Source organism: Pongo abelii, chromosome 3, assembly GCF_028885655.2.
Source record: "Pongo abelii isolate AG06213 chromosome 3, NHGRI_mPonAbe1-v2.0_pri, whole genome shotgun sequence".
Lineage (NCBI taxonomy): Eukaryota > Metazoa > Chordata > Mammalia > Primates > Hominidae > Pongo > Pongo abelii.
In genome coordinates, this window is record NC_071988.2 from 167,491,346 (window position 1) to 167,512,459 (window position 21,114).

The 21,114-nt window shown below is 38.6% G+C and overlaps 1 protein-coding gene across 3 annotated transcripts in view; it reads left to right on the forward strand.

Annotated features, from left to right (window-relative positions):
• Positions 1 to 754: 754 nt before the first annotated feature.
• The window catches only part of C3H4orf51 (chromosome 3 C4orf51 homolog), a 91,315-nt gene continuing 70,955 nt past the window's right edge, over positions 755 to 21,114 (forward strand). For 2 of the 3 annotated variants that reach the window (XM_054554542.1, XM_054554541.1), the window contains exons 1-2: positions 778 to 1,127; positions 15,487 to 15,560. In XM_054554542.1, the coding sequence (XP_054410517.1) occupies positions 895 to 1,127; positions 15,487 to 15,560 (307 nt within the window). In that variant the 5' untranslated portion in view covers positions 778 to 894. Of the gene's footprint in view, positions 1,128 to 15,486; positions 15,561 to 21,114 lie in introns of all 3 variants that reach the window. The other variant, XM_002815183.5, reaches the window with a different exon arrangement.

Sequence of the window (21,114 nt, forward strand, 5' to 3'; positions counted from 1 at the left end):
GTGGACATCCTTATCTTTTTCCAGTTCTCAGGAGGAATGCTCTCAACTTTTCCCCATTCAGTATAATGTTGGCTGTGGGTTTTACATATATGGCTTTTAATATTTTGAGGTATGTCCCTTCTATGCCAATTTTGCCTCAAGTTTTAATCCTAAAGGGATGCTGGATTTTGTCAAATGTTTTTTCCAAGTCCATGACCTTAATTCTTAACCCTGGCTGCTCTTTAGAATCCTCCAGGATTAAGCTTTAAACAAATAGTGATGCCTGGGCCCTACTCCACATCAACTGAATCAGAATCTCTGTGGTGGGGGCCTGAACTCCTGCTTATTTTAACAGCTTCCAGGGTGACTCTAGTGTGCAGCCAGCCAGAGCACCACTACTCTGTGACATATGAGAAGCTGTTGAGTCACCTGCTATTGTTGACATTACAAGCAGTTCATGTTCTCTTCCAGACACTTGGAGGTCTTTAGGAGAAGTGAATGCTTGGCACTGTTCTTTCATCTCTTATTTCCACTTCTTGAACCACCATCATTAGGAATTACTGCTTTATTCGTGATAGCAGTAAAATACAAATAATTTTGCCACCTGCTTTCTTGCCATAATTATGAAGCAGCATATTTCATATTTGTTAGAGCAAAATCCAGAAAGTTATATAACTTACAAATTTGTTAGTTAAAATTTACCTCCCTTGGGAGGCAAGGGGGTAGCATTTGTGGAATTTTGTGATCTGTTGCTTGGCAACTATATCTAAGACAGTTAAGCTTCTGCAGTCTGTGAACTGTTGAGTCACAAAGTTTGGTGAGCCCAGTCAATTGCTTCCTGCTACTAGAAGGAAATTAATTCTTCATTATGCAGAGGACTTGACAAGTTTTCGTCCAGAGAGGCCATTCATAGTTATGTCACACTTCTTCTACTTGACTCCACAAATTCTTCTGCCCTTTAGCCCTCTTACTTCTCAAGAGTTTGATCTGATCAGACGCAAGGCTGGAGCATCTTGGCAGGATGAAACACGATGGTCAGATTCTTCCGTGACAACATACACAGGCAGTTACCGGAAAAAACAACTGGACAAGTCCATGTGCAGCCAATTTTCTTTTAGAGCAGGACAGCATGAGCCTGAGTGTAAACAGTAAGATTTCTTTGTAATTTGCACCTGGATATATCACTATAAATAGACAAGAGTGCTCTTAGAAGAAAGCGGTATTGCAGACCCTGAGAGACTTCATAGACTTTAACCCTCTATATTTTCTTTTGTAAATGTCAGCAGGAAGAAGAGCTAAATGTCAGTGACCAGCTGAAATTATGATCCTATTCTCTATTTAGTATTCCTAAAATTACAAATAACTACCTAGTCCTGAAAGGATATGGATATGAATATTTGACTAAATTTTGGGTATTTGGGGTTCTCTTTTCAGCAAAAAGGTGCTCCTGAGGATTTCGCTTTGTTTCTTGTTTGGTTTTCTGGCTTTCAGGAGCTTAAAACTTCCTTCAGAGGAGGAAGAAATTGATGAAATCCTTCCCTACTCCCTACCTGTGGTTATTGCATTTTCTGAGTGTTTTCTGTAAGCCAGGCCCTGTGATAAGCCCATAATCAAAAAAATTAATTTCAGTTTATAAAGTGACTGGAACTATGGAAATAAGTAATCAGCGTAAAGTAAGGAGATTTTGTGGGTGTCTGGTGAGGGAGAGAGTGTTGTGTGTCTGAAGAGAGCTCAGAAAAATAGGTTTCCTCCAAGCTGGTTTGAAAGGCAGGCGAGGTGGGGAATGGAAAAGCACACTGCGTGGAGAAAGAACCATTTAGCCCCAAGCACTGTCAAGGAGCTGCAAGGAGCTAAGTACATTTGAGAAAGTATAAGTGGGGATGTGGAAAAATGTCAGGACTTGTTATGAAATCTATCCATCTGTGTATATTAATTGGTAAATATTTTATCCAAATTCTTGGAACATATTTGATAATCAGTTGAATTATTAACCTCAACTTCAGATAAGAGCAATAACTCAGATAATACCCTGATAAATATTAGTTATATTTCCATCCAGACCTTTCCAAATCATCAAAACAAGTACTTAAAGCTAAAATGTCTCAGAAGTACTTCCCAATTGGGTGCCTTATCTGGTTTAGTCCAACAAACTATAACTTCTGCATTTTTAAAATAGCTCTCAAGTATATTGACACTTAATTAGCTTTGGACATCCCTTTGCTAATTCTGTGATACCTGAGGTTCATCTTGGCCAGGTAGTGGAGTTGTCTTAGTCCATTTTCTGCTTCTATAACACAATACCACAGACTGGGTAAATTATAAATAGTAGAAGTGTATTTGGCTCAGGGTTAATGGAGGATGAGAAGTCCAAGAACATGGTGCCAGCATCTGGTGAGGATCATCTTATCGCAGAGGGTGAAAGATGGAAGAGAGCACTTGCGACAGAGAGAGATACCAGAAACTGAACTTGCTTTATAACAGCCTCCTCTTGAGATAACTAACCTGCTCATATGATTAATCTATTTGTGAAGGCTCCACACTTATGACCTAGTTACCTCTTATTAGTCCTTACCTCCCAAAACTGTTGCATTGGGGATTAAATTTCTAACACATGAACTTTTGAGTGACACACTCAAACCATAACATGAGTCTTTAAGCACTGCTGAGGTCCTGTCTGAAAATAGTGTTTGAAAGAAAGGTGGTATCCAAACAGATACATTTACCAGAGTAGGAAAAAAGGTACTATATTTAATAACTCTGAAAAAAATGCAGGAATAGGACATCTGGTGAAAATGTATAGAACTTGGAATTTTTTCCTATTCAGAGAGTGATCATTATGTGAATCATTCCAACTAAGGCGGCCTGTGACATTGCAAAACACAAAGGAGCATGAGCTTGTGAGGTTCATCTGTTTTTCGAACCTCAGAAATGTAAATATATTCTTTGCACAACTTATTCCTTATTCTATTAGAAGCTAAGAAGAAGCAAGTGTTATAAATGAAGATGAAGCACAAATCGAGCTCATTTTGAAAGTACTGATTATATTCTAAATTTGCTTTGTTTTTAATCTTTTTCATGGCTAATTTTAGCCCCAAGGACAAATGTCTTTTTAAGTTCTGAGCAAAAGCTATTTGATTAAAATTCCATAAGCCTATAGAGAGACATTTTACATTGCTATAAAATCAGAATGGTCCAAGGAGAATTATTGGGACAAAACATAAAATGACTGATCATTTAAAGTGGGTTAAGTCAGGAAAGTATTAAAATACACAAAACATTATACATTACACTTTTTATTCATCATATTTATTTACCACATACATTGAATATTCATATTGTGTGAGATAGAAGAAACATGGTAAAAGTCTTGATCATTTGGTTCTGAACCATTTTTAATCACAGATATGTAAATTTATAAACATAATCAAAAGGATTCTGAATTTGGAGAATGGAGATTAGTGTGATACAGACCTTAAGCTATTATGAAATATTGGTGTCAATCCCAGTTGTCTGCCAAGGCTAAAATAAGGGAAGGGTCATATTTTGGAATTCCTAAGACAGGAATGTGGCTCAAGTATAAATTATTAAGTCTTGATTCTTTCTGCATTCAAGACAAGGAATGAAATGGCATACAAATTGGGAACAAATAAAACTGTCTTTGTTTGCAGATGACATTATCATTTACATAGAAAATCTGAAAGAATCAGCAAAAAAAAAAAAAAAAAATCCTGGAACTAATAAGCTATTATAGCAAGATTGCAGAATACAAGGTTAATACACAAAAATCAATTATTTTCCTATATATGAGCAATAAGCAAGTGGAATTTTAAATAAAAAACATAATACCATATACATTAACATCTCCCAAAGTTACACACTTAGGTATAAATCTAACAAAATATGTACAAGGTCTATATAAGGAAAACTAAAAAATTCCGATGAAAGAAATCAAAAAAGAACTAAATAAATGGAGAGATTTTTCCATGTCCATGGATAGGAAGACTGAATATTATCAAGATGTCAGCTCTTCCTAAATTCGTCTATAGATTAAATGCAGTTCCAATCAAAATCCTAGCAGGTTAGTTTCTGAATATCAACAAACTAATTCTAAAGTTTATATGGAGAGGCAAAAGACCAAGAATAACCAACACAATATTGAAGAAGAACATAGAGTTGGAGGACTGACACTTCCCAACTTTAATGCTCACTATAAAGCCAAAGTAATCAAGATAGTGTAGTATTGGTGAGAGAATAGATCAATGAAGTAGAATAGAGAGCCCAGAAATAGGTACACATAAATATAGTCAACTGGTCTTTGACAAAGACAATACAATGGAGCAAATATTGTTCTTTTCAACAAATGGTGCTGGAACAACTAGACATCCACATGCCAAAAAATTAACTAAGACACAGACCTTATACCATTCACAAAAATTAACTCAAATTGGATCATAGACCTAAATGTAAAATGCAAAACTGTAACACTCCTAGAAGATAACAGGAGAAACCTTAAATGACTTTGGGTATGGCAATGGCAATGATATTTTAGATACAACACCAAAGGTATGATCCATCAAAGAAATAATTGATAAGCTGAATTTCATTAAAATTAAAAATATCTGTTTTGAGTAAGACAATGTCAAGAGAATGAGAAGACAAACCACAGACTGGAAGGAAATATTTGCAAAGGACTGTTATCCAAAATAACAAACATTTGAAAAAGATTTGTTTGAAAAAGAAACAAATTTGAAAAAGAACTGTTATCCAAAATATACAAAGAACTCTTAAAATTAAATTAACAAACAATCCAATTAAAAAATTGGCCAAAGACTTTAAAAAATACCTCACCAAAGGGATATACAGTTGGCAAATAAGCACGTAAAAAGATGTCCCACTGGCCGGGCACGGTGGCTCACGCCTGTAATCCCACCACTTTGGGAGGCCGAGGCAGGCAGATCACGAGGTCAGGAGATCGAGACCAACCTGGCTAACATGGTGAAACCCTGTCTCTACTAAAAATACAAAAAATTAGCCGGGCTTGGTGGCGAGTGCCTGTAGTCCCAGCTACTTGGGAGGCTGAGGCAGGAGAATAGCGTGAACCCAGGAGGCGGAGCTTGCAGTGAGCCAAGATCATGCCACTGCACTCCAGCCTGGGTGACAGAGCGAGACTCTGTCTCAAAAAAAAAAATAAAACAGATGTCCCACTACAACATATGTCATCAGGGAAATACAAATTAAAATAATGAGATAACATTGCACACCTATCAAGAGTGAACCCCTAAGGTAAACTATGGGCTTGGGCTGATAATTGATGTGTCTGTGTAGGTTCATCAGTTGTAACAAATGTACCACTCTGGTGGGGGATGTTGATAGTGGGGAGGCTATGAATTTGTAGGGACAGGAGGTTTATGGGAAATCTCTGTATGTTCATTTTAATTTTGCTGTGACTGAAAAACTGCTCTTAGAAAAAAAGTCTTTAAAAATTGAGGCAGGGGAAGCTGGGGAGTGGAGAGGAGGGCTGGCTTTAAATGGGATGGTCAGAAGGCAGGAAGTACTATTAGGGTTAAGGAGAGACATTTTCTAACAACCAAATAGGAGGATACAGCAATCTCAAATTTGTCTGCATCTAGTAACACAGTCTCTAAGTTTATTAGGTAAAACTGAAAGAGCCAAAAGGAGAAATAAGTAAATACACAATCATAGTTGAACATTTTAACATACCTCTCTCAGTAACTGATGGAAAAAAGCCAGTAATAAAGGCAAACCAAATTTGAACAACTTGATTAAGATGCTTGTCCTAATTGACATAGCTATAGTATTGAACCTATCAACCACAGAATATACATTCTGTGGTTGACCATTGTGTCAAGTTTTACAAAAACACCTATTGGAACTGTATAAAATCTATAAATCAATTTGGTGAGAACTGACACTTTTACAATATCCTTGTATTAGTCCATTTTCACACTGCTATAAAGACCATATTTTAGGCCATTAAAAAGCAACAATTTTCAAATAATTCAAATCATACAGAGCATGTTTTTTGACTGTAGCAGGACAAGCCACAGACAAAACTCCTCAGACACTGAGTTAAAGAAGGAAGGGGTTTATTCGGCCAGGGGCATTGGCAAGACTCCTATCTGAAGAGCTGAGCTCCCCGAGTGAGCAATTCCTATCCCTTTTAAGGGCTCACAGCTCTAAGGGGGTGTGCGTGAGAGGGTCGTGCTCGATTGAGCAAGCAGGGGGTAACGTGACTGGGGGCTGCATGCACTGGTAATTAGATCGGAACAAAACAGGATAGGGATTTTCACAGTGCTTTTCTATACAATGTCTGTAATCTATAGATAACATAACCGATTAGGTCAGGGGTCGATCTTTAACTACCAGGCCCAGGGTGTGGTGGCAGGCCGTCTGCTTGTGGATTTCATTTCTGCCTTTTAGTTTTTACTTTTTCTTTCTTTGGAGGCAGAAAATGGGCATAAGACAATATGAGGGGTGGTCTCCTCCCTTATGACAAGTGTTATTAAGCTGGAAATCAATGACAAAAACAAAACTAGAAAATGTCTAAATATATAGAAATTTAACAATACACTCATATAACCCATGAGTAAAAATTAAATCACAAAGAAAATTAGAAAACAATCTTTGAATTGAATAATACATAAAGCATGATAAATAAAAGACTTGTGAAAGCCATAGCCAAAAGGTGAAAACAACCCAAATATACATCAATAGAGAAATAAACAAAATGTGGTACATACATACCATGGAATATTATTCGGCCTTAAAAAGGAATGCAGTTCTGACACATGCTACAACATGGATGCACCTTGAAAGCTTTATGCTAGGTGAATGAAGTCAGACATAAAAAGACAAATTTTGTATGATGTACCTAGGCTAGGCAAATCATACAGACAAAAAGTAGAATACATGTTACCGAGGCTAGGAAGAGGGGGAAATGGGGAGTTATTGTTTAATGAATATAGAGTTTTTGTTTGGGTTGACTAAAAAGTTCTAGAGATGGATAGTAGTGATCATTGCACAACATTGTGAATGTTCTTACTTTCACTGAATATACACTTAAAAATAACTAAAATGATAAATTTTCTCTTGTGTGCATTTTGCAATAATCATAATAATAATGAAAGCTTGTGAAGGACAGAACTTGTAGAATGCAGAGAGGGGCCCCCTGTATATCCATCCTCTGTATATACAGTTATATATTCTGTATATTACAGAATATATTCTGTAATATTACAGTTACATATTCTGTATATTACAGCTATATATTCTGTATATACAGTGAATATATTCTGTATGTTCACTGCTTGCACAAATTGTCAAAGTCAACTTTTTCAAAACTCTGAAAATTAACCAAAGGTTTACAACAATCTGAGGAGTGTATATTCAAGGAAAACTAAAAAACCCTGGAAACAACAGTGAGGTTTGCACATTGTAACTTGATCGCTCCCACCCCCTTGATAGTCCTTCAGAGCAATGCTGGTTACTACATTTGTTTGATCATGAAAATGATGATAAGTTCTTTTTAAAAATAAAAGTTCTCAAGTCACTCTCCTTAGAAATTATCATAATGAAGCACTGATGAATGTATGTTTAATAAGTGCTCCAGATGGATCTTATATGATCAGAAAACAATGGGAAATGCTGTTTGGAAGAGGGTGAAAAATCTATTCTAGCCGCATGGCAGCCTGACACCAAACTTGATGTCACTTAAGGGGCTTCTGAGGAGTCACTCTTCAGAAGACATTGGATCTTGTGAGGGGGTTTCTTTCTACCCCCTTTGAAAGAAAAATAAATCTTGGAGCCCCCAAATCACTAAGCTAAAGGGAAACGTCAAGCTGGTAGCTGCTTAGGGCCACCCTGCCTCCCATTCTATTCAAAGTCACACCTCTGCTCAATGAGATAGATGCATATCTGATTGCCTCCTTTGGAAAGGGTAATCAGAAACTCAGAAGAATGCAACTCTTCATCTCTTACCTATCTGTGACCTGGAAGCTCCCTCCACTCTTTGAGTCTTCCTGCCTTTGCTTCAAGTTCTCCTGCCCTTCCAGACCGAACCAATGTACTTCTTACATATATTGATTGATGTCTCATGTTTTCCTAAAATGTATAAAACTAAGCTGTGCCCTGACCACCTTGGGCACATGTCCTCAGGACTTCCTGAGGCTGTGTCATAGGCGCACATCCTTAACCTTGGCAAAATAAACTTTCTAAATTAACTGAGACATGTCTCAAACTTTCAGGGTTCACATCTCCTTTTCACTAGAGGACAAAATTTACTTTTCTATGTCAGTCTTGGACTCCTTCAATTGATCTCATTGTTGCTTAGGGGGTACACAAACCCAGAACAGAGAAAAAGTTGTGATAACTGTGACAGCCTTTCAGAATAGCCCAAAATTGTTTGAAAAGCAATGGTTTTCCTTTCTGAATTGGCAGTTATAGAAACAAACTCCAGAGTGAAAAAGCAGCAGCATGTCAGGTTATGCTTTTCAAATGAGGTAGCACTGTGTCAGGGCTCATGGAAAGCCACAGGACAAATAGGGAGTACTAGTTTGTTACAGCAGCAATACAAAAGTAATACAGGTGGGAGGGAGAGCAGAAACATTTTTAAGTAAAGAAAAAGCATATATGATTTTTATAATAAATGAAAACATCGCATGATATAAACTTTTAATAAATATTTAAATTAAAAGAGGAAATTAAAAAGTTAGTGCTTACCAGTAACAGTTAAAAATGATGTAAAAAATGCCACATACCAGCCTGGGCAACATAGTGAGACTTCATCTCTGCAAAAATCAAAAAAATAGCCAGGTGGTGGTACATGCATGTGGTTCCAGCTACTCGGGAGGCTGAGGTGGGAAGATTACTTAATCCTGGGAGATGGAGGCTGAAGTGAGCCATGATTGTACCACCACATTCCAGCCTGGGTGACAGAGTGAGACTCTACCTCAAAAAAAAAAAAAAAGGCACCTACAGCATGGCTAAAATAGGTCACATCTCTACGAAGAAATGTAATCAAAGATGTGCAAGATCTCCACTCAGAAAACTAGAAGACATTAGAGAAAATAGAGGCAATCTAAAAGGAGATACAAACCATGTTCATGAATTGAAAGATGATTGATGTGGTTTGGCTTTGTGTCCCACCCAAATCTCATATCTATTTGTAATTTTCACATGTCAAGGGAAGGTCCTGGTAGGAGGTGATTGGATCATGGGGGCAGTTCCCTCATGCTGCTTTTGTGATAGTGAAAGGGTTCTCCTGATATCTGATAGTTTAAAAGTGGCAGTTTCCCTAGCATGCTCTCTCTCTCCTGCCACCATGTAAGATGTGCCTTGCTTCCCCTTTGTCTTCTGCCATGATTGTAAGTTTCCTGAGGCCTCTCCAGCCATGTGGAACTGTGAGTCAATTAAACCTCTTTTGTTTATAAATTACCCAGTCTCAGGTAGTATCTTTATAGCAGTGTGAAAATGGACTAATACAAGGATATTGTAAAAATGTCAGTTCTTCCCAAATTGATTTATAGATTTTATACAGTTCCAATAGGTGTTTTTGTAGAATTTGACACAATGATTCTAAAATTTATGTGGAACTACAAAGAGCCAGGCAATAGCTGAGATACTCTCAAAACAAATAAACAAACAAACAAAACAAACAAAAACAACAAAAAGGTGAGGGTCTTGTTCTACCAACAACAAACATATTGTAAAGCTTCAGTAATTAAGGCAGAGTGCTTTTATGAAACAAGAATAAACAAAGACCTGTGGAGCAGAATAAAGAGCCAGAAACAGACCCATGCGTATACAAGTACTTGATTCATAAAAAAAAAGACAGCAGAGCAGCAAAGAAAGGCAACGTTTTCAATTCCAAATAAATTAATTCAGATGAATTAAATATCAAAGTCTAAAAGGCAAATCAATGAAACCATTAGATGACAATATGGAGAATATCTTGATGATTTCAAGGTTGGCAAAGATTTCTTAAACAAAACACAGAAAGCACTAACCACAAGGAAAAAGTTAGATAAATTTTGAATTACCTTGAAATTAAGTAGTTCTATTCAACCAAATACAATATTAAGGGCATATAAAAAGGCATGCCACAGAGAAGAATATATTTTCAACTTAGTGACTGACAAAGGGCTTGCATCTATGAGACATATATGTACCTATATACATATATGTGTATATATATGAATTTGTAAAAACTCTTACAAATTAATACCAAAAAAACACAACCCACTAGAAAAATAGGAAAGAGACTTCAAAATTAAATCAATAAACCAAGATATCCAAATAACCAATAAACATACCAAAGGTGCTCAACCACGTTAGGAATCATAAAACGCAAATTAAAACCACAAAGAGCTTATGCTAAACACCCTCCAGAAAAGTTAAAATTTAAAAGACCATTAATATTAAGTGTCAACATAGACCAATGGCACAGAATAAAGAACCCAGAAATTAAGCCACATATCTACAGCCAACGGATCTTTGAAAAAGTCAATAAAAATAAAAAAGGAGAAAGGACACACTATTCATTAAATGGTGCTGGGAAAACTGGCTAACCATATGCAGAAGAAGAAAACTGGATCCCTACCTTTTACCATATAAAAAAAATTAACTCAAGATGGATTAAAGACTTAAATGTAAGACTTCAAACTATAAAAATCCTAGGAGAGGCTGGGCGTGGTGGCTCACGCCTGTAATCCCAGCACTTTGGGAGGCCTAGGTGGGCGGATCACCTGAGGTCAGGAGTTCAAGACCAGCCTTGCTAACGTGCTGAAACCCCGTTTCTACTAAAAACACAAAAAAATTGGCTGGGCGTGGTAACAAGCACCTGTAATCCCAACTACTCGGGAGGCTGAGGCAAGAGAATCACTTGAACCCGGGAGGCGGAGGTTGCAGTGAGCTGAGATCGCACCATTGCACTCCAGCTTGGGCAACAAGAGCAAACCTCCGTAAAAAAATAAAGTAAATAAAGTAGGCCGGGCGCAGTGGCTAACGTCTGTAATCCCAGCACTTTGCAAGGCCAAGGCAGGCGGATCACGAGGTCAGGAGATCAAGACCATCCTGGCTAACATGGTGAAACCTCATCTCTACTAAAAATACAAAAAATTAGCCAGGCGTGGTGGTGGGTGCCTGTAGTCCCAGCTACTAGGGGAGGCTGAAGCAGGAGAATGGCATGAACCCGGGAGTCAGAGCTTGCAGGGAGCGAGATCGCGCCACTGCACTCCAACCTGGGCGACAGAGCGAGACTCCATCTCAAAATAATAATAATAATAATAATAATAATAATAATCCTAGAAGAAAACACCTAGGTAACACTCTTCTGTACATTGCCATGGGCAAAGAATTCATGACTAAGTCCTCAAAAGCAAACACAACAAAAACAAAAACTGACAGTTGGGACCTCATTAAACCACAGAGCTTCTGCACAGCCAAAGAAACTATCAACAGAGTAAAGAGACAACCCATGGAATGAGAGAAAATATTTTTAATCTATGCATCCAACAAAGGACTACTATCCAGAATCCATAAGGAACTTAAATCAACAAGCAAAAACCAACAAACCCATCAAAAAGTGCACAAAGGGCCAGGTGTGGTGGCTCACGCCTGTAATCCCAGTATTTTGAAAGGCTGAGGCAGGAAGAGGATTTGCTTGTCCCAGGAATCTGAGACCAGCCTGGGAACATAGGGAGACCCCATCTCCCCCCTCCCACCCCGCACAAAAAAAGAATTAGCCAGATGTGGTGGCATGTGTCTGTGGTCCCAGCTACTCAGGAGGCTGAGGTGGGAGTATTGGTTGAGCCTGGTAGGTCGAGGCTGTAGCGAGCTATGATCATGCCACTGCACTCCAGCCTGGGTGACAGAGTGAGACCTTGTCTCAAAAAAAAAAATTGCACAAAGGACATGAATAGACACTTCTTAAGAGAAAGCATAACAAGTGGCCAACAAACATGAAGAAAATGCTCAGCATCACTGATCATCAGAGAAATGCAAACCAAAACCACAATGAGATACCATCTCACGCCAATCAGAACGGCTACTAATAAAAAGTCAAAAAATAACAGATGTTGATGAAGTTGCAGAGAAAAGGGAACATTTATACACCGTTGGTGGAAATGTAAATTAGTTCAGCTCCTGTGGAAAGTAGTTTGGAGATTTCTCAAACTAAATATAGAACTGCCATTGACCCAGCAATCCTATTACTGGGTATATATCCCAAGGAAATTAGATCATTTCACCAAAAAGACACTTGTGCATAGTTCATTGCAGCACTATTCACCATAGCAAAGACATGGAATCAACTTAGGTGCTCATCAATGGTGGATTGGATAAAGAAAATGTGGTATGTATACACCATGGAATACTACACAGCCATGAAAAAGAGTGAAATAATGTCCTTTGTAGCAATATGGATGCAGCTGGTAAGTGAATTAATGCAGAAACACGTGGACATAAAAATGGAACAGTAGACACTGAGGGCAGAGAGGGAAAGGAGCAAGGATTGAATAACTGCCTATTGGGTACTAAGTTCACTATTTGGGTAACAGGTTCAATATAAGCCTAAACTTCAGCATCACACAATATATTCATGTAACATACCTGCACAGGTACCCCTTGAGTCTAAAAAAAAAAGCCTACTAAATGTTGGTAAGGATGCCTAACAATAAGATCTCTGATATACAGCTGATGGGAATGTATGTTGATATCGCTCTTTAAAAAAAGTTTGGTTTTACTTTCTACAGTTGATTCTATGGATATTGTAGACTTAGCAATTCTACTCCAACTGAAATGCACTTTCACATGTACGTGGAGAGACACGTACAATAATGTTCTTAGCAGTACTTTTCATAATAGCCAAAAAAACTACAACAAGCAAAATGTAGAATAAGTACTATTCATTGACGGAAGAGTCAACAGTGATGTGGTCATACAATGGAATGCTGTATGGTAATGAATAAGAAAAAACTATGGTTCCACTCAGTAATCTCACAAACATAATGTTGGGCATTTTGAACCAAGTGACATGCTGTATAATTCTGTTTATATAAAATTAAAAAAAAACCAGCCCAAACCAAACTATAGTGTTTAGTGATAAAATATATTAAGAGAAGCAAAGTAGTGGTTCCTGTAGAAGTCAGGAAATTGGCCCAGTGACCACCTGTATCAGACCATCTGCCCCAAATCTACTGAAGAATAATTACTGGGGATTGAGCTAAAAAACCTGCACTTTTAAATTCATACGCCCAGGTGATTCAACTGCTGCTGTCAGTTAGGAGAAGAAAGATGCAGGGTCGGCCACCAGCCTCTGTCTCAGGAATAATTAGGGCTAGTTTGTGTGCTGAATACATGTATAGGAATATTTTAGGGCTCGTTAGGCAGATATCAATTCCACTCTACCCCTGCCTCACAGAGTTACAGGTTCCTGAAGTGTGAGGACCCTCCTCCCTCAATCAGAGGCCCTAAAATAATTACTACCATGTGTTGAACTCTAGAAATTGATGACTTTGTTCATTCCATACAAAATAACCTGTGCTTCCCACCCAGTCCCCTGCTTGCTTAGAGTATCACATTTGGATTCAAGGAAACTGGGATACAGATGTGTTTCAAAGGATACACACTGCATCTGTTAGTCCCCAAGTTACTCCGCTGATATTAAGTTTTTGGTTTTTTCAGAAACGAACATAATTACTGTAATCTTTCTTATCCCATTCATAGCACTTATCTTATTTTGAAAACAGCTCCCTAGAGAAACACTCATAAATCCCTTTGAAATAATTATGAACTTAATGTTTGAGCTTTTCATGCACAGAAGTTGAAAATGTTACCCTTTTATGACAAATTAGAGAACAAACAAATCACTAAAGATGACAAGAAAGTCCAACTGTAGTTTATTTAATGGGATTGTGGGATTACAGTTGGGAATATGGAAAGAGTGGAAGAGAACAAACAAATGTTTAAGAAACCAAATAAAAAGATGAATGATTTATATTCCTCTGAGTAAATACCCAGTAATGGCTTCACTGGGCAGAACGGTAGTTCTGTTTTTAGCTTTTTAAGGAATTGTCATACTGCTTTCCACAGTGGTTGAACTAATATACCCTCCTACCAGCAGTGTAAAAGTGTTCTCTTTTCTCTGCAACCTTGCCAGCATCTGTTGTTTTTGACTTTTTAATAATAGCCATTCTGATTGGTGTGAGATGGTATCTCATTGTGGTTTTAATTTGCATTTCTCTAATGATCAGTGATAATGAGCTTTTTTTCATATGTTTTTTGGCCACATATCTTCTTTTGAAAAGTGTCTGTTTATGTCCCTTGCCCACTTTTTAATGGGATTGTTTGTTTTTTTTTTTTTTTTTGCAAATTTAAGTCCCTTTAGATGCCAGATATTAGACCTTTGTCAGATGCATAGTCTGCAAATATTTATCCTCTTCTGTAGGTTGTCTGTTTACTCTGTTGGTTTATCCTCTTCTGTAGGTTGTCTGTTTCTTTGCTGTGCAGAAGCTCTTAAGTTTAACCAGATCCCCTTTGTCAACTTTGGCTTTTGTTGTGATTGCTTTTGGCATCTATATCATGAAATCTTTCTGGAATATAAATCATTCCACCATAAAGACACATGTATGCGAATGTTCATTGCAGCATTATTCACAATAGCAAAGACCTAGAATCAACCTAAATGCCAATCAATGACAGGTTGTAAAAAGAAAATGGGGTACATATACATCATGAAATACTGTGCAGTCACAAAAACGAACAAGATCATGTCTTTTGCAGAAACATTGATGGAACTGGTGGCCATTATCCTCAGCAAACTAATGCAGGAACAGAAAACTAAATACCGCATGTTCTCATTTATATGTGAGAGTTAAATGATGAGAACACATGGACACAAAGAAGGGAACAACATGGCCAGGCGCAGTGGCTCACGCCTGTAATCCCAACACTTTGGGAGATCGAGGTGGGCAAATCACGAGGTGAAGAGATTGAGATCATTCAGGCCAACATGGTGAAACCCTGTCCGTACTAAAAATAAAAAAATTAGCTGGGCTTGGTGGTGCATGCCTGTAGTCCTAGCTACTCAGGAGGCTGAGGCAGGAGAATTACCTGAAACCGGAAAGCGGATTGCAGTGAGCCAAGATCACACCACTGCACTCCAGCCTGGTGACAGAGTGAGACTCTGTCTCAAAAAAGGAATGGAACACTAGACACTGGGGTCTACTGGATGGTGGAGGGTGGGAGGAGGGAGAGGAGCAGAACAAAATTGCTATAGGGTATTAGACTTAATACCTGGGTGATGAAGTAATCTGTACAACAAACCCCCGTTACATGAGTTTATCTAAATAACTAACCTTCACATGTACCCCCAAACCTAAAATGAAAGTTTTAAAAAAAGATGAATGGAAATCCCTGTAAGTCCATAGGCTTCATGTGATTTATAAATCCATAAATTTGTAACTTGTTTCTTCTACTTGCTTTCCTTAGGATGTCATTGCCAAACAGTTCTGCCTGTCGTCTTCTCTGCTGGGCTGGTACCCAAGAGACTACAGATGTCAAAGGTAAGTGCAACATGATCAGTTTCTGGGCCCAGCCCTTTTACCAGGGTTGCTGTGTTTCTTTCAGGTTCTTTTTTTTCTCTCGCTTTACTGAGATATGATTGACAAATAAAAATTGTAGGCTGGGCACTGTGGCTCACACCTGTAATCTCAGTACTTCGGGAGGCCAAGGTGGGCAGATCACTTGAGGTCATGAGTTCGAGACCAGCCTGGCCAACATGGTGAAACCCATCTCTACTAAAAATACAAAAACAATATTAGCTGGGTGTGGTGGCACATGCCTGTGATCCCAGCTACTCGGGAGGATGAGGCAGGAGAATTGCTTGAACCCGGGAGGCAGAGGTTGCAGTGAGCAGAGATGGTGCCATTGCACTCCAGCCTGGGTGACAGAGCAGGACTCGGTCTGAAAAAACAAAACAAAACCAACCAACCAGCCAATCAACGAAACAAAAACAGACCTACTCTCTTAGCAATTTTTTTTTTTTTTTTTTTTGAGAAAGGGTCTCACTCTGTCACCCAGGCTGTAGTGCAGTGGTGCGATCTCGGCTCACTGCAACCTTTGCCTCCCGGGTCCAAGCGATTCTCATGCCTCAGCCTCCCAAGTAGCTGGGATTGCAGGCGCCTGCCACCATACTCAACTAATTTTTGTGTTTTTAGTAGAGACGGGATTTCACCATGTTGGCCAGGCTGGTCTCAAACTCCTGACCTTGTGATCTGCCCAGCTTGGCCTCCCGGAGTGCTGGGATTACAAGCGTAAGCCACCATGCCCAGCTCTCCTGGCAAATTTTAAGTATACATTTTAATTAACCATAGTCACCATACTGTACATAAGGTCTCCATACGTATTCATCTTATAACTGAAAGTTTGTACTCTTTGACCAAAAATTCCCCATTTATCTTACCTCACACCTCCTGGTAACCACTGTTCTACTATGCTTCTATAACTTTGACTTTTTAGATTACACATATGAGTGAAATTATGCAGTTTTTGTCTTTCTGTGGCTGAGTAATTTCACTTAGCATAAAGTCCTCCAGGTGCATCCATGTTGTCACATAAACCAAGATGTCCTTCTCTTTAAGGCTGAATAATTTTCCATTGTATGTATATACCACATTTTCTTTATCCATTCATTATTGATAGACACATAAGTTGTTTCTAGATCTTGACTCTTGTGAATAATGCTGTAATGAACACGGGAGTGCAGGTAGCTCTTCGAGGTCGTGATTTCATTTCCTTTGGATATGTATCAGTAGGATTGTTGGATCATATAGTAATTCTATTTTTAATTTTTTTCAGGAACCTCCCAATTAACATTGCCATCAACAGTGGACAAGGGTTTCCTTTTCACACATCTTTGACAACATTTATTTTTTAACTTTTTGATAATAGCCATTCTAACAGGTAGAAGTGATACCTGGTTGTGGTTTTGATTTGCATTTCCCTGAAATTAGTGAGGTTGAGAACCTTGTTATATACTTCTTGGCCATGTGTATGTGTTATTTGGAAAAATGTCTCTTCAAGTAATTTTCCCATTTTTAAATCAGTTTTTTTTTCCTGCTATTTAGTTATATATATGGGTTTGTATACCAAAAGTATCTGAGACAGGTCTCAATCAATTTAGAAAGTCTATATTGCCAAGGTGAAGGACACATCTGTGAACAGCCTCTGGAAGTCCTGACAACATATGCCCAAGGTTAGGGTAGAGCTTGGTTTTATACATGTTTGGGAAACATGAGACATCAGTCAATACATGTAAGATGTACATTGGTTCAATCCAGAAAGGTGGGACAACTCAAAGCAGGTGCTACCAGGTCAGAGGCAGATTTAAAGGTTTTCTGATTAGCAATTGGTTGAAAGAGATTTTATCTAAAGACCTGGAATAGAATAGAAAGGAAAGTCTGGGTTTTGATACAGGGATGTGGAGACCAAGGTTTTATGATCTAAATGAAGCCTACAGGTAGGTTTCAGAGAGAATAGGCTGTGTTTCTTATCAGATTTAAAGAGTCTGTTCTATCAGTCTTAAGGTCTCTTTGTTGATGTTTGTGAGGCATGTCTGACCCCCACTTCCCATTATGCCCTGAACTAGTTTTTCAGGATAATTTGAAATTCCCTTGGCCGAGGGGAGGGTCCACCAGTCAGTTGGGGGGGCTTAGAATTTTATTTTTGGTTTACAAGTTCATTATATATTTTGGATATTAACTCCTTATCTGAGATATGGTTTGCAAATATTTCCCCTTATTCTGTCAGTTTTCTTTTCATTTTGTTGATAGTTTCCTTTCCTGTATAGAAAGTTTTTATTTAATATAGTTCCATTTGTTTATTTTTGCTTTGGTAGACTTTGCTATTGATGTTGTATCCAAAATTCACTACCAAGACCAATGTCAGAAAGCTTTCTCCCTATGTTGTCTAGGAGTTTCTTGTTTTCAGGTCTTATATTGAACTCTTTAATCTATTTTGAGTTGATTTTTGCGTATAGTGTAAGATAAGAGTACAATTTCTTTCTTTTATATGTCGATATCCAGTTTTCTCAGCCCAATTATTGACGAGATTACTGTGGGAGCCATAGGCTCTTGGCTCTAAAGCTTTGGTAAAAATCACTGACATGAGGCAGATTGATTAATAAAAGAAAGGCATAAAAATTTATTATTATTATTATTCTTATTATTATACTTTAGGTTTTATCGTACATGTGCACAATGTGCAGGTAAGTTACATATGTATACATGTGCCGTGCTGGTGCGCTGCACCCACTAACTCGTCATCTAGCATTAGGTATATCTCCCAATGCTATCCCTCCCCCTCCCCCCACCCCACAACAGTCCCCAAAGTGTGATGTTCCCCTTCCTGTGTCCATGTGTTCTCATTGTTCAATTCCCACCTATGAGTGAGAATATGCGGTGTTTGGTTTTTTGTTCTTGCGATAGTTTACTGAGAATGATGATTTCCAATTTCATCCATGTCCCTACAAAGGACATGAACTCATCATTTTTTATGGCTGCATAGTATTCCATGGTGTATATGTGCCACATTTTCTTAATCCAGTCTATCATTGTTGGACATTTGGGTTGGTTCCAAGTCTTTGCTATTGTGAATAATGCCGCAATAAACATACGTGTGCATGTGTCTTTATAGCAGCATGATTTATAGTCCTTTGAGTATATACCCAGTAATGGGATGGCTGGGTCGAATGGAATTTCTAGTTCTAGATCCCTGAGGAATCGCCACACTGACTTCCACAATGGTTGAACTAGTTTATGGCAATCATTAAAAATTTATTTAACATGCATACATGGGAGGCTTCAGAATAAAAGCCCAACTTCCCAATGAGTTACGGAAACGTGTATATTATCCTGAGGCCACAGTAAAGAATGCAGACTCAGAGCATATCCAGAAACAGGTAAATCAGGCTTAGTGGCAAGGCTGGTTTAGAGAGAGAGAAATGAGGAGTCTTGGCTGGCAAAGATGGCTTTTTTATGTAGATGAAGCCTCCCTCAGAGAGAATAGATGGTAAATGTTTCTTTTCAGATTTTTAAAGGTGTCAGTTCATCTGCCAGTGTTGGAGGAAAAAGTTTTAAATAAATAAATATTAAAGGTGTCAGACTCTCAACCTATCCTGGATCTGGGGGAAGGCATAGAAAGGGGAGGGGGCATGGCTTCATTAATGGAGATTCTCTACAGATGCAAATTTCCCCCACTTAGAATAGCTTCACAAGGCCATCTCTGTCTGCTGGCCAAGTAGCAGCCATTTAAAAATATGTCAAAGAAATATATTTTTGGATAAAATATTTTAATTTCCTTCACTGTTCTTTCCTTATTGTGTATTCTTGGTGCTTTTGTTGAAGATTAGCTAACTGTATATGCGTGGGTTTATTTCTGGGTTCTCTATTCTTTTTCATTGGTCTGTGTGTCTGTTTTTATGCCAGTGCCATGCTCTTTTGATTGCTACAGTTTTCTAATATAATTTGAAATTAGGACAAGTGTTTTTTCTTGCTGCTTTCAAAATCCTCTTTGTCTTTGATTTTTGAAAGTTTTGTTACTGGTGGCAAATCCATACAGGTCTGCAGCAATCGCAGTTCTTGCCTCCTCAGAAGAAAGAATTTGACTGAAGTGCATAAGCAGAAAGAGAGACCAAGGCAAGTTTCAGAGCAGGAGTGAAAGTTTATTGAAAAGCTTTAGAGCAGGAATGAGAGAAGGTAAAGCACACTTGGAAGAGGGTGAAGCAGGTGACTTGAGAGATTACCTCGGAAGAGGCTAAAGCAGGCAACTTGAGAGATCAAGTGTGCAGTTTGACCTTTGGCTTGGGGTTTCATACGTTAGCATGCTTCCAAGGCCTTGCATCCCTTCTCCCCTGTTTCTTCCCTTGGGTGGGCTGTCTGCACTTGCAGTGGCCTGCTAACATTTGAGAGGAGAGCATGCACAGTGTGTTTACTGGAGTTGTATACATGCTCATTTGAGGCATTCTTCCCTTACCAGTCAAATGTCTCTAGAAGGCCGTATACTAGTTAAACTCCACAATTTTGCCTCTTAATGTGCAAGCTTGAGCCCATTCATCAAACTCCTGAGATCTTATCGGGACGCTGCTGATTACCAGTTTCAGGTGTTTCTATTTATTGGGAGACTGCCTTTCCCTGGCATTGGCTGTGACCAATTATTATTTTAAAGAGACAGTTGGCAATCACCTGACCATAACCTGATGGTTGCCTGACATTCCTGGTCTGTATGTATGGTGAGGTTGGAGGCTAGGCCGTCTCCTGCCCTGCTTGTGCCTGACTAGCTACCTACTGTAACATTTTCCCCCTCAAGAGTCCAGTACCCCAATTCTTTGGGGAAAATGGATGAAGGTCAGTCTTCTGTAACTGATTCCTGCTGACAGAGAGGGATGGTAGTGATTGTTCTGCAGGTCTTGGCCTCTTGCTAGCTGTCATGGCAGAGCTGATTCCATGGGTTGGTGAAAGCAGTATCCAACCATGTCCAAGAGAGACAGGAACAGGATTTTGCCTCTGTCATGTCCCAGTGATGAGCAGTCTAGGGGTCCTTTGTAGATGCGTGGCTCTTGAATATTGAGAGGACAGTATCCCTCACTGATGATCATCTGGAGCTTGATGGCCTGAAGGTGAGAGGCAACAAATAGGATTATTAGAATTAGAAGAATGCCAAGCCAAAATAAGGGGGTGATGATAGCTCCAAAAAATTCTGAGACTGCCAATATGCTCAGGTAGCTGGTGGCTATAGTTATGCCTGCTAAGCCTTGGGTGCATGGGGTTGCTAGCTGATTCCAATATGTGCCCAGAATTAGAATATTGATCCAGATTTTTACATTACCCATCCGTCTTGTTTCTTCTGAGCTGCAGCCAGAGATCACTGGTTGGTTCACAGGAATAAGCAGGGTTAGTCTAAGTTGCAGACAAAAACTCAAAAACTCATGAGACTAGAATCTAATAATAGGTGTACCATAGTTTTTGAAACAGAATTTTTTTCTCTCCGGTCCTCAGTTTTATTAAAGACAAATCATGATAGAACTGACTTGTTCACAACATAAGCTTTAGTCTTATTATA